Source organism: Nerophis lumbriciformis, linkage group LG02 (genome assembly GCF_033978685.3).
Source record: "Nerophis lumbriciformis linkage group LG02, RoL_Nlum_v2.1, whole genome shotgun sequence".
Lineage (NCBI taxonomy): Eukaryota > Metazoa > Chordata > Actinopteri > Syngnathiformes > Syngnathidae > Nerophis > Nerophis lumbriciformis.
Genome location: NC_084549.2, coordinates 17,160,001 through 17,174,656, shown reverse-complemented (window position 1 = coordinate 17,174,656; position 14,656 = coordinate 17,160,001). Strand labels below are relative to the sequence as shown.

Below are 14,656 nucleotides of genomic sequence, written 5' to 3'. Positions count from 1 at the left end.
GCGTAGTTACAGTACAAAACATTTTTTTTAATCGCCCATGCATGTCAAAATGTTTGCCGCTAGTCTAAATGAACACATCACTTGTAAGTAAACAAGTTCATGTTTTGTCGGTAAATAAGGTTAACACATCTCGGAGAATTATGGCATTGACAGTCAAAAAAGCCAACATTACTTCGAATCTATTTGACAAAGTTGAACATCTAATTGTGACAAATATAAATGTGTTTTTATTAAACCAATACTGGTAACGTATGCTAACACTGTAATTGATGGCTCCGTTTTATTTATTTCATGTGATTTTAAGCAGAGTTCAACATTCAATACTTAGGACAGAGATTCTCAAACTGTGTACCACATAAATGTACGCCAAAGAATCACTTGATTAAAGTACAGTGTTTTATTTTCCTGCGTTCAAACACAGTGTTACTGGTCGAACTGCGTGTAATGTTACAGTGGCCAAAAATATTAAATATACTTGTTAAATAAAACCTCTGCCGTGTTTTTACTGAATACTTAGGCCTACTACGCTACTGTATTTTAATGTTGGTCATTATGGTGGTACTTGGAGAGACCAGTGTCGGAGTATAAGTCGCTCCGGAGTACAAGTCGCACCTGCCGAAAATGCATAATAAAGAAGGGAAAAAACATATATAAGTCGCACTGGAGTATAAGTCGCATTTTGGGAGGAAATTTATTTGATAAAAGCCAACACCAAGAATAGACATTTGAAAGGCAATTTAAAATAAATAAAGAATAGTGAACAACAGGCTGAATAAGTGTACGTTATATGAGGCCTAAATAACCAACTGAGAACGTGCCTGGTATGTTAACGTAACATATTATGGTAAGAGTCATTCAAATAACTATAACATATAGCAGTGGTTCTCAACCTTTTTTCAGTGATGTACCCCATGTTGAATTTTTTTTTAATTCAAGTATCTCCTAATCTGAGCAAAGCATTTTTGGTTGAAAAAAAAGAGATGAAGTAAAATACAGCACTATGTCATCAGTTTCTGATTTATTAAATTGTATAACAGTGCAAAATATTGCTCATTTGTAGTGGTCTATCTTGAACTATTTGGAAAAAAAGATAGGTTTTATTTATATTTATAAAGGATTTTTGAATTGTTGCTATTTTTAGAATATTTAAAAAAAAAATCTCACGTACCCCTTGGCATACCTTCAAGTACCCCCAGGGGTACGCGTACCCCCATTTGAGAACCACTGACATATAGAACATGCTATACGTTTACCAAACAATCTGTCACTCCTAATCGCTAAATCCCATGAAATCTTATACGTCTAGTCTCTTACGTGATTGAGCTAAATAATATTATTTGATATTTTACGGTAATATGTTAATAATTTCACACATAAGTCGCTCCTGAGTATAAGTCGCACCCCCGGCCAAACTATGAAAAAAACTGCGACTTATAGTCCGAAAAATACGGTACTTACTTAGGCTATTGCTCATAAAATAGTTTTACTTACTGTATTAACTTCAGCACTTTATATAAACCTGATGTTTTAGTTAAAATAAAACACAATGCATCTGTTCAAATCAGTTAAAAACAACAAATAACTTTATAAATCTACTTTATATTGTTGTATAGCTATCTTGGTAAATGAAAATAAGTCAAGTTTAGAGCTTTTCTCAGCAGGTTTTTAGGTGGGATTAAAATCGAGATTAATTACAGATCCTAATTAATTAATCACTCCCTTTTTAATCGCTTGACAGTACTGCATGTCAACATATTGGCGTTGTATTTTGAATCTTTCATGTGTAAAGGCTAGGTTTGTAAAAAAAAGGGTATTAGTAGTCCAGCGTCACAAAAGAAGAGAATGAATAAACTAACTCGAGTAACGACAAAGCCAAAAGCTGCGTGGGCCACTCTTGTTGTCACTGGCCGGTCAAGGCATTGTTTTGTTTCCGTGATGTGACTATCAGCTGCCGAGCATATGGACAGGCAACGTTATTTTCCGTGTTTTAGTTAAACGGGGACTGGGGCTTAAGTATCACTCTGCCCACCTGGAGCAGCATCTGGAAGACCTTGGTGTTGGAGTCTTAGGGATGTGCTACACAAAGTTGTTGGAGATTTGCCTCTGGTGCTCAAACAGGTCTTCTGTCTCGGCGCTGTACGCGTCTCCTTGAAGGAGGAGGGGGGAAGAGTGTCAGCAGTGACGCAGCGATGTCGGGAAAGGTGGTGGGAAAACGGTCGCATACCTGCGTGACATCCGTACATGAAGGCTCTGTGGCCGTCGTATTTGCAGCGGCATCGCATGACGTTGTTCATGAAGTCGGACTCGGCCATGTCCATGGAGGGGTTGACTTCCACCTAGTAAGTGAAGACATTCTTCATCAGTGTTGGAACAGGAGCAGACGTTGCAAACAAGTCTATAAACTAAGAACAACATAGCTAGACTCAAGTCAGACTCATGTAACACATTTGATGGGTTTGAACTAGGGATGTCTGATAATATCGGACCGCCGATATTATCGGCCGATAAATGCTTTAAAATGTAATATCGGAAATTATCGGTTTCAAAATTATCGGTATCAAAAAGTAAAATTGATGACTTTTTAAACGGCGCTGTGTACACGGACGTAGAGAAGAGTACAAAGCGCCAATAAACCTTAAAGGCACTGCCTTTGTGTGACTCATATCAGTCACATAATATCTACGGCTTTTCACACACACAAGTGAATGCAAATCATACTTGGTCAACAGCCATACAGGTCACACTGAGGGTGGCCCTATAAACAACTTTAACACTGTTACAAATATGCGCCACACTGTGAACCCACACCAAACAAGAATGACACACACATTTCGGGAGAACATCCGCACCGTAACACAACATAACCACAACAGAACAAATACCCAGAACCCCTTGCAGCACTAACTCTTCCAGGACGCTACAATAGACACCCCCCACTACCCCCTACCCCCTCCCCAACCTCCTCATGCTCTCTCTGGGAGAGCATGTCCCAAATTCCAAGCTGCTGTTTTGAGGCATGTTAAAAAAATATAATGCACTTTGTGACTTCAATAATAAATATGGCAGTGCCATGTTGGCATTTTTTTTCCATAACTTGAGTTGATTTATTTTGGAAAACCTTGTTACATTGTTTAATGCATCCAGCGGGGCATCACAACAAAATTAGGCATAATAATGTGTTAATTCCACGACTGTATATATCGGTATCGGTTGATATCGGAATCGGTAATTAAGAGTTGGACAATATCGGATATCGGCAAAAAAGCCATTATCGGACATCTCTAGTTTGAACTCGACTTGACAATATCATCACAGACACGCAACTGGACTTTCAGTAACTCGGGACTTCACTTCGACTTTGCAGCTTCATAAGACTTGAGAGATTAGGTGGAGGTGCAGATCAATGCTGAGATAGACACCGCCAATAACATATCGTTATGCTCTAATATCGATTCTGAAATCAAAATATTGATACTTTTGATACTTTAGTTATTTGTGATCATTAACAGGAACACAATGTAAAGTAACTAAATCATTGAGATTTTGTCTAAAGTGGTTGGAACTACTTCTTCTCCCGCCGAAGTAGGGATGGGCGATATATCGCTATATTCGATATATCGCGGGTTTGTCTCTGTGCGATGTATAAAATGACTATATCGTGATATTCAAGTATACGTTCTCACGCATTTGCTTTTAGCTACGGGCATTACACTTCAGGCTCTTCTCACTCTTTCTTGTGTCTCCTTCTCTAAGAGACATAAAACTAGCGCACCTTCTTACATACGTCACATACGTATACGCCCTCGCGGAGCAGAGAGGTAGCGGCATGGATAACGTTAGCTGTGGTGCGAGTGGTAATAGGAGAGAAAGAAGGTGCGAATCTGGTAACAAATGAAGGAAGAATTAATTCCCAAGAAAAACAGCACAGGGTCCATCGTCTGGCGGTGGTTTGGCTTCAAGTGGGAATATGTCGAACAGACAATCGTAATTTGTCAAGTGTGGGGCAAAAGTGTTGCTACAAAAAGTAGCATTACTGCTAATATGTAGCATCATTTGAAAAGTCACCCGCTAGAGAATCAAGAGTGCTTGAAACTCCGCACGTCAACATCTCCGTTCGGTGCCACACCAACAAAATGCCGAGACAACTATTTCCACATCAACACTGTATGAAAAAAATAGTCAACAACAGAAGGAGATAACGTCCGCAGGAAACTACCACATAGCGAAAGACATACACTATTTGATTTCCTATTATGCAGCTCATTTTTATTTGACACTTATTAAAATATCTTGTGTGACATCATGCACAAAAGTGCACTTTATTTGTTTTAAACTATTGGAGTGGCGTTCTGTACAAAAAGTGCACTTTAATTTAGTGTTGTTTTGATATGTCATCTTGAGGACATCATGCATAAAAGTGCACTAATAGCTTGTTTTAAAATGTCTTTGACAATCTTGCACTTTCTGTTTTGAAATGACATGAATGTTTGTGCCACTGCTTAATAACTGTTTAATAAATAGTTTTGGTAAATTCACTTTGTTGTGATTTCCCTCTCTGCATGAAAGTTTAAAAGTAGCATATATTAATGCAGTATGAAGAAGAATGTTTTAATGTAGACACATAGAATCGTCATACTGCTGTGATTATATGCATCAAGTGTTAAGTCAAGGCTAAGGCAAAATTATCGAGATATATATCGTGTATCGTGACATGGCCTAAAATATCGAGATATTAAAAAAAGGCCATATTGCCCAGCCCTACGCCGAAGTAGGTACGTATAATGTGCTCAGGCATTCTGTCTGTCATTTGTTTATTTGAGACCATCACTGGCAATTAAATCGAGTCTCTTAGTATTATCAAACAGCAAGTGTATGTGTCCTTTTATTGTAGACTATTTGGAGACACTACACACTAGGGTTGTACGGTATACCGGTACTAGTATAGTATCGCAGCACTAATGAATCAAAAACGGTACTATACTCTGTTTGAAAAGTATCGGTTCCCCCTTTTTTTTCCCTTAATTTTTTTTTAACGGTCATGATGGTGCTTCTGGTTTTACAAGCAGAGGAGCATGTTCAGCAGCGCACAATCACAGAGTACTTACAAGCAGACACGGTGTGTAGACAGAAAAGGGAGATCGGACGCATTTTGGCTTAAAAACTAACGATAAAGGTGAAGTTATAACACTGAAACGCCCTCAGGAAGAGGTGCTTTAAAACAGGGCTAGCTAGCTAGCAGCCAACATCCATTTGCAGTCGGCAGTGTTTTAGCTACTTCTAAATCACTAATCCACGCCTCCATGGTGTATCATCCCTTCAGGACGAGGAATCGCTAAACATGCTTCAGTACACACCGTAGCTCACCGGCGTCACAATGTAAACAAACGCCATGGGTGGATCTATACCTAACATCCACTGTAAGGATACCAAGTACAAGAGCATATTTAGTCGATACTAATATGATTACATCGATATTTTTTAGCGTCACAAAATCTTATTTAGTTTTTTTTAAATGTATATTATGTTTATAAACTCAGGAAATATGTCCCTGGACACATGAGGACTTTGAATACGACCAATGTATGATCCTGTAACGACTTGGTATCGGATTGATACCCAAATTTGTGGCATCATCCAAAACTAATGTAAAGTATCCAAACAACAGAAGAATAAGTATTTACTACATTTGAACAGAAGTGTAGATAGAACAAGTTAATAGAGAAAAAACGCAGATATTAACAGGAAATGAACAAGTAGATTAATAATTGACAAAATAATAGAATGATAAATGACACAATATGTTACTGCATATGTCAGTAGACTAATTAGAAGCCTTTGTTTGTTTACTTACTACTAAAAGACAAGTTGTCTTGTATGGTCACTATTTTTTTGCGGACAAAATTCCAATAAGAAACAGACGTTTAAAGTACCGTAAGATTTTTTTGTTAAAATAAAGCCAATAATGCAATTTTTTGTGGTCCCCTTTATTTAGAAAAGTATCAAAAAGTATCAAAATACATTTTGGTACCAGTATCAAAATATTGGTATTGGGACAACACTACATCGGATATATATCTGCATTAAATAGCATCATGGTTTAGATAAGTACTAGTAGCATATTATTCTATTTAACAGTGTCAATGACTTGGAAGGACTCAAATACCAAGTCTGTGACTTGAGACTTGACTTGGCTTGGATTTAGGGTTAAAGACTTAGGACTTGCAATACATTCATTTGCTCCCACTTCTGATGGATAGCATTTCCCTCATTTGTCCAGGAAAATCTCCATGACTTTCCCGTGCGCTGTTTCCATCGTGGACCTCAAAACAATGCTCACTCACAATGAAACCTATTTAGGTCAACGCCATCGTAAACGCTGCGTCCAAACACCACGACTCGGTCATGTAACTTCACAGCTGTGGTTGTACTGCCACCCGCTGACAAGGAGCTACTTTACACTGCGGCGGCATAATTTTCTGAGGCTGTTATTTGCAGGGCGACTCGCTTAACTGCTGATACGACCTTTCTCAAGTTGATTTAGTCTAATGGCTGCTCTGTAAAAACGCTACACCCACTTTAAATACAGGTTACGCACACTTACGTGGAGAAACGCAAGAAGGAAACTTGAGGGCTACGGTTTAGGAAAAATGTGACACTTTTTCATTTGGGTTTTTAAGATGTTGTCTTTGCATGACGGGCCAGGGCAATGACACTTTGCAAAGAAACATTGTGTTGAATTTCAAGTACAGCGTGTCCCACAAAGTACCCTTTATAATTGAGTGAGGTATGTTAATCAGATTTGTGTACGAGCTAATATTTAACGTTTTTATTTGCATTGCATTTTTAAATCAAACATATTCAGTCCATGCTGGCCAGGCGATTGATCTTGTTTAATTGGAAGCTGGCTCGCCCCCCATCACACGGCCGTTGGATTAGAGAGGTTCTCTACAATCTAAAACTGGAAAAACTTGGGTTTTCGCTAAAAGGCTCGGCTCAAGCATTTGAAAGCTCATGGAGTCCTTTTTTGCTGTATGTCAACTCTCTTAACCTATGCCCAGACGCAGATGAGGAATAATCTCCCTTTTATTTATTAGTATTATTTTATTCTATTTTTATTTTATTCTATATTATTATTACATTTTTATTTTTATTTTATTATTATTATTATATATTTTTTTATATACATATATATATATTTTTTTCTCCCTCTCTCTCCTTTTCAGCCCGTCTGTCTGTCTCTGGCCTCGTATGTGTGTGTGTGTGTGTGTGTGTGTGTGTGTGTATGTGAGAATGTGTCTGTCTTTGTCGTCTTACTTGTTATATAATTGTGCCATTTGTCCCTCGTTGGTGGGACCTGAGTGGGGTGGGTGGGTGGTTTGGGTTTTAAGGGAAAGGGTGTGAATAATTTACTGACTTTAAAATTGTACTGTTTCGACTTGCACTTTTTTCTGTCTATTTGAAAATGCCAATAAAAAAAGTTGGGAAAAAAACCAAAAACATATTCAGTCCAATGGTTTGGTTCACCAGAAATAACTCCCCTGGATGTCTCTCTGTGGGGTTACGATAAAGGTATTGCATATCCAGCAGAAAACCATTTTAAACTGCTTCTTTTATTTAGGTTGATGCAACACACAAAACATTACTTTACTTGTTTTTAGTGCTGTCAAATTTTCATCTGATTATTCACACTTTTGAATTTGGATTAATCAAAATTGATCACATGTAATTAATCCATTGCACAATTTAAATTTAAAAAACTAACTAATATTTGGAGAAAAATGCAATTTTATTGCCGGAATGTCGTGCAGGAACATTATATATATATATATATATATATATATATATATATATATATATATATATATATATATATATATATATATATATATATATATATATATATATATATATATACACACACACACACCGTATTTTTCGGAGTATAAGTCGCACCGGAGTATAAGTCGCACCTGCCGAAAATGCAAAATAAAGAAGGAAAAAAACATATAAGTCGCACTGGAGCAAATTATGAAAAAAACTGCGACTCATAGTCCGAAAAATACGATATATATATATACATACATACATACATACATACATACATACAGGTAAAAGCCAGTAAATTAGAATATTTTGAAAAACTTGATTTATTTCAGTAATTGCATTCAAAAGGTGTAACTTGTACATTATATTTATTCATTGCACACAGACTGATGCATTCAAATGTTTATTTCATTTAATTTTGATGATTTGAAGTGGCAACAAATGAAAATCCAAAATTCCGTGTGTCACAAAATTAGAATATTACTTAAGGCTAATACAAAAAAGGGATTTTTAGAAATGTTGGCCAACTGAAAAGTATGAAAATGAAAAATATGAGCATGTACAATACTCAATACTTGGTTGGAGCTCCTTTTGCCTCAATTACTGCGTTAATGCGGCGTGGCATGGAGTCGATGAGTTTCTGGCACTACTCAGGTGTTATGAGAGCCCAGGTTGCTCTGATAGTGGCCTTCAACTCTTCTGCGTTTTTGGGTCTGGCATTCTGCATCTTCCTTTTCACAATACCCCACAGATTTTCTATGGGGCTAAGATCAGGGGAGTTGGCGGGCCAATTTAGAACAGAAATACCATGGTCCGTAAACCAGGCACGGGTAGATTTTGCGCTGTGTGCAGGCGCCAAGTCCTGTTGGAACTTGAAATCTCCTGGATCTCAGGAAACAGAGTGGACCGACACCAGCAGATGACATGGCACCCCAAACCATCACTGATGGTGGAAACTTTACACTAGACTTCAGGCAACGTGGATCCTGTGCCTCTCCTGTCTTCCTCCAGACTCTGGGACCTCGATTTCCAAAGGAAATGCAAAATTTGCTTTCGTCAGAAAACATGACTTTGGACCACTCAGCAGCTGTCCAGCTGGTGTCGGTCCACTCTGTTTCCTGAGATCCAGGGTCAACGTCTACCAGCAAGTTTTAGAGCACTTCATGCTTCCTGCTGCTGACCTGCTCTATGGAGATGGAGATTTCAAGTTCCAACAGGACTTGGCGCCTGCACACAGCGCAAAATCTACCCGTGCCTGGTTTACGGACCATGGTATTTCTGTTCTAAATTGGCCCGCCAACTCCCCTGACCTTAGCCCCATAGAAAATCTGTGGGGTATTGTGAAAAGGAAGATGCAGAATGCCAGACCCAAAAACGCAGAAGAGTTGAAGGCCACTATCAGAGCAACCTGGGCTCTCATAACACCTGAGCAGTGCCAGAAACTCATCGACTCCATGCCACGCCGCATTAACGCAGTAATTGAGGCAAAAGGAGCTCCAACCAAGTATTGAGTATTGAGTATTGTACATGCTCATATTTTTCATTTTCATACTTTTCAGTTGGCCAACATTTCTAAAAATCCCTTTTTTGTATTAGCCTTAAGTAATATTCTAATTTTGTGACACACGGAATTTGGGATTTTCATTTGTTGCCACTTCAAATCATCAAAATTAAATGAAATAAACATTTGAATGCATCAGTCTGTGTGCAATGAATAAATATAATGTACAAGTTACACCTTTTGAATGCAATTACTGAAATAAATCAAGTTTTTCAAAATATTCTAATTTACTGGCTTTTACCTGTGTATATATATATATATATATATATGTATATATATATATATATATATATATATATATATATATATATATATGTATATATATATATATATATATATATATATATATATATATATATATATATATATATATGTATATATATATATATATTGTGTTGTCCTGAAGTCAATCGTTAATATTATTTACATAATTACTTGATAATACTTTTGTATTAGTGACTGCAATATATGCTACAATCGGTAAACAGCAGTTAGATGATGTCACTTCCGCTAAATGACTTCCGGTATTCGTTCGAAAACAAGTCATACACGTTACGGTCTTCTGTAGTAATTTCTGTTGCCATCCTACACAAAGCGGCGAAGAAGCAATGCCTTTTTCACTTTAGTGTTCTGGTGAGACGTGTAGAAACGGCGACTCTACACCGAGCCAAACCGGAGTCAATGAAGAAAATGTCAAAAGTAAATGGTCAAGCTTTCAACGACGTTCTCTTCATTGACTCCGGTTTGGCTTGGTGTTGAGTCGGCGTTTCTACACGTATCACGAGAACACTAAATATATATATATATATATATATATATATATATATATATATATATATATATATATATATATATATATATATATATATATATATATATATACATACATACATACAGTACAGGCCAAAAGTTTGGTCACACCTTCTCATTCAATGCGTTTTCTTCATTTTTATGACTATTTACATTGTAGATTGTCACTGAAGGCATCAAAACAATGAATGAACACATGTGGAGTTATGTACTTAACAAAAAAAGGTGAAATCCCTGAAAACATGTTTTATATTCTAGTTTCTTCAAAATAGCCACCCTTTGCTCTGATTACTGCTTTGCACACTCTCGATGAGCTAACTCCTTCAAGACTGTTGGAAAACCATTTCAGGTGACTACCTCTTGAAGGTCATCGAGAGAATGCCAAGAGTGTGCAAAAAAAGTAATCAGAGGCCTGTGTTGCATATAAAACATTCGGAATTGCAGTGTTCACACGGACGGGTAAAAAATCGGAACAACGCGTGAGACCGCCCACAAAACGGCGCATCCTGAAGAGGCGGTCAGTAAGCGTCTTGAAAACGGTCTGTAAAACATAATCTATGCAACATTCTGACAAAAAACACTATGACATTTTATGTAGGCCACAAGGAAGTATTTTAGATGTAGAAAAAAAAATCATAATATGAGCCCTTTAAGACCTTGATTCTGAGTTTTACAAGCCAAGTAGTGGAAAAAGGATATTGCATTAAAATGGCCATAAAAGTTTGCATTGCTTTTATCGTGTTAACAAATGACAGAAATGGTGTGAACGAGGGTTGTACAGTATACTGGTACTAGTATAGTATCGCGGTACTAATGAATGAAAAACGGTACTATACTCTGTTTGAAAAGTACTGGTCCCCTTTTTTTATTTTTTTTTTTATTTTTATCTGGCATGACGGCGCGTCACGACATTGCTGGTTTTACGAGCAGAGGAGCATGTTCGGCAGCGCACAATCACGGAGTACTTACAAACAGACAATGTGTGTTGACAGAAAAGGGAAAACGGATGCATTTTGGCCTAAAAACTGACGATAAAGGTGAAGTTATAACACTGAAACGTCCTCAGGAAGAGGTGCTTTAAGACATGACTAGCTAGCTTGCAGAGAACATCCAGCCGCAGTTGGCAGTGTTTTAGCTATTTCTAAATCACTAATCCTCGCCTTCATGGCGACAAATAAAGTAAGTTTCTTACAAGTATCATCCCTGCAGGACGAGGAATAGCTAAACATGCTTCACTACACACCGTAGAAGGATACAATAGCTCACCGAAGTCACCGCTAACAAAATCTAGCGCGCCTGAATGTAAACAAATGCCATGGGTGGATCTACACCTGACATCCACTGTAATGATACCAAGTACAATAGTGTAGCTAGTCGATACTACTATGATAACATCTATATTTTGTATCGCTATAAAATATTTTTTCCTTTTTAAAAAAAATCTAATTATGTTTATAAACTCAGGAAATATGTCCCTGGATACATGAGAACTTTGAATATGACCAATGTATGATCCTGTAACGACTTGGTATCGGATCGATACCTAAATTTGTGGTATCATCCAAAACTAATGTAAAGTATCCAAACAACAGAAGAATAAGTGATTATTACATTTGAACAGAAGTGTAGACAGAACATGTTGAAAAGGAAAATAACCAGATACTAACAGTTAATGTAAAAGTGGATTAATAATCAATTTTTACAGCTTGTCCTTTATAATTTTGACAAAATAATACAATGATAAATGACACAATATGTTACTATATACCTCAAGCAGACATATTAGGAGCCTTTGTTTGTTTACTTACTACTAAAAGACAAGTTGTCTTGTATGTTCACTATTTTATTGAAGGACAAAATTGTTCTTCGATTGCAATAAGAAACATATGTTTAATATACCGTAAGATTTTTTGTTAAAATAAAGCCAATAATGACATTTTTTGTGGTCCCCTTTATTTAGAAAAGAATCGAAAAACATTTTGGTACCGGTACCAAAATATTGGTATTGGGGTAACCCTAGTGTGAACTGTATTTTTTTAATTTTACCAAGCAGAAATGATCCCATTCTCAACAACGTGTGAGTTAAAGTGTCACGCCTTGGCATGCGAGTGTTGATCACTGTGTTGCAGGCTATGAGAGTAAACAAAAAATTATTTTTAGCAAATTATCTTTGTCTAATGGTTTTGGAGTTGGGCACGAGCACGCTACTGGAATACTGTAGTTAATGTGTGTAATTGGTGTGCATCATTAGCCTGTTTGCTTCGAGTAGAAGAGTTTGTTAAATCCTTCTCCTAAAGTCAGACTCAGAAACGTCAAGGTTTAGTGTGTCTGACTTAATTTCTATCCTCCAAACATAAGAATAACTATCCGGATGGTTCTTTTCCTCTTTGGTCCGGAGGACATGACGTCCACAGTTTCCAAAAACAATTTGAAATGTGGACTCGTCAGACCACAGAACACTTTTCCACTTTGTATCAGTCCATCTTAGATGAGCTCAGGCCCAGCGAAGCCGACGGCGTTTCTGGGTGTTGTTGATAAACGGTTTTCGCCTTGCATAGGAGAGTTTTAACTTGCACTTACAGATGTAGCGACCAACTGTAGTTACTGACAGTGGGTTTCTGAAGTGTTCCTGAGCCCATGTGGTGATATCCTTTACACATTGATGTCGCTTGTTGATGCAGTACAGCCTGAGAGATCGAAGGTCACGGGCTTAGCTGCTTACGTGCAGTGATTTCTCCAGATTCTCTGAACCCTTTGATGATATTACGGACCGTAGATGGTGAAATCCCTAAATTCCTTGCAATAGCTGGTTGAGAAAGGTTTTTCTTAAACTGTTCAACAATTTGCTCACGCATTTGTTGACAAAGTGGTGACCCTCGCCCCATCCTTGTTTGTGAATGACTGAGCATTTCATGGAATCTACTTTAATACCCAATCATGGCACCCACCTGTTCCCAATTTGCCTGTTCACCTGTGGGATGTTCCAAATAAGTGTTTGATGAGCATTCCTCAACTTTATCAGTATTTATTGCCACCTTTCCCAACTTCTTTGTCACGTGTTGCTGGCATCAAATTCTAAAGTTAATGATTATTTGCAACAGAAAAAAATGTTTATCGGTTTGAACATCAAATATGTTGTCTTTGTAGCATATTCAACTGAATATGGGTTGAAAATGATTTGCAAATCATTGTATTCCGTTTATATGTACATCTAACACAATTTCCCAACTTTTATGGAAACGGGGTTTGTAGAAAGGCTGTGCAATTCTGTAATTATAGCCAGAGCAAAGCAAAAAAGGCATCAAGTCGGCGTGCAAATGCAAACGAGCATCCGTTACACGTAAACGAAGTAAATGTTTTTGCATCAGACACGAGTAATTACAACGATCGGGCGTCTTAGACAAACCGCAGTAATTATCAGCCAAGAGCTCCGCGACGAGCAAGCGGCCAGAGCGAAGTCACAGGCAAGTGGCAAGCGTGCTAAGAGTTGCAGCGGGATGGGTAGTGTGAGAGCAAGATGGAGGATAATGAGGAACTGCAGTCCTTGATGTGTTTTACTCTCGTCACCGCAGACCTGATGGATTGGCCAAGGCTCAAATAATGACAGAGAGCGGGAGGATGCCTGGGGTAGCATTCGGGCGACTTCTGTGGAGGTCTGCATGTTACGACAAAAATAGACAGCCAAGAGAAAGTCGACCTCGCAAGATCATGAGAATCATTCGACGTAAAACGTTACTGCTCAAAAGTGTCAAATCCTTAAAGGGGAACCGCACCTTTTTTTCTTTTCTTTTTTTGCCCATCACCCGCAATCCTTATGTGAGACAAGAAAACACGTCTTTCCCTTTTCTGTGTGTTCCAAAAAGTAAAAAACATCTTATCAGAGGCAGCTAACAAAGCAGGTCATTGGGATAAGATATATTCTGCCTTCAAAGCCCTCTAAAAAAAACACTTAAAAAGCTCCAAGGTCACTTATATACATGCTGTAAGTCTGTATGTAAAGTAAACATGCACGTTCATGATAACATGTCATATTTACAGTATTTTGGTCATTTTAAGCATTAACAAAACTACTTTCCTGGGTGCATTGATTTCACATAGCAACAGTGTTCATTGTTATGCGCTAAACCAGGGGTCCCCAAACTACGGCCTGCAGGCCGGATACGGGCCACCGGTGTCCAAAATCTAGCCCGCGTGAAATCCCAAGTTTAAAAAAAAGAAAAAGTGTTTTTTTTCCCTTTCTAATCCATTTTCTACCGCTTGTTACTCTCAGTGTCTCTTAGCCGCTCAGGCAAATCATATTGTCTAAAAATGCATTTTTCCATCGACAACGTGACATCACATCATGCCCAAGGAATATATATATATATATATATATATATATATATATATATATATATATGCATACACACACACACACACATACATACATACATACATACATACATACATACATACATACAT

At 37.6% G+C, this 14,656-nt stretch overlaps 1 protein-coding gene across 1 annotated transcript in view; it reads right to left on the bottom strand.

Moving 5' to 3' along the window:
* Positions 1 to 1,432: 1,432 nt before the first annotated feature.
* The window catches only part of loxl4 (lysyl oxidase-like 4), a 73,340-nt gene continuing 60,116 nt past the window's right edge, over positions 1,433 to 14,656 (bottom strand). The window contains exons 13-14 of the mRNA XM_072915672.1: positions 2,225 to 2,336; positions 1,433 to 2,147 (exon numbers count right to left, since the gene is read on the bottom strand). Coding sequence (XP_072771773.1) covers positions 2,077 to 2,147; positions 2,225 to 2,336 — 183 coding nt within the window. The 3' untranslated portion in view covers positions 1,433 to 2,076. The remainder of the gene's footprint in view (positions 2,148 to 2,224; positions 2,337 to 14,656) is intronic.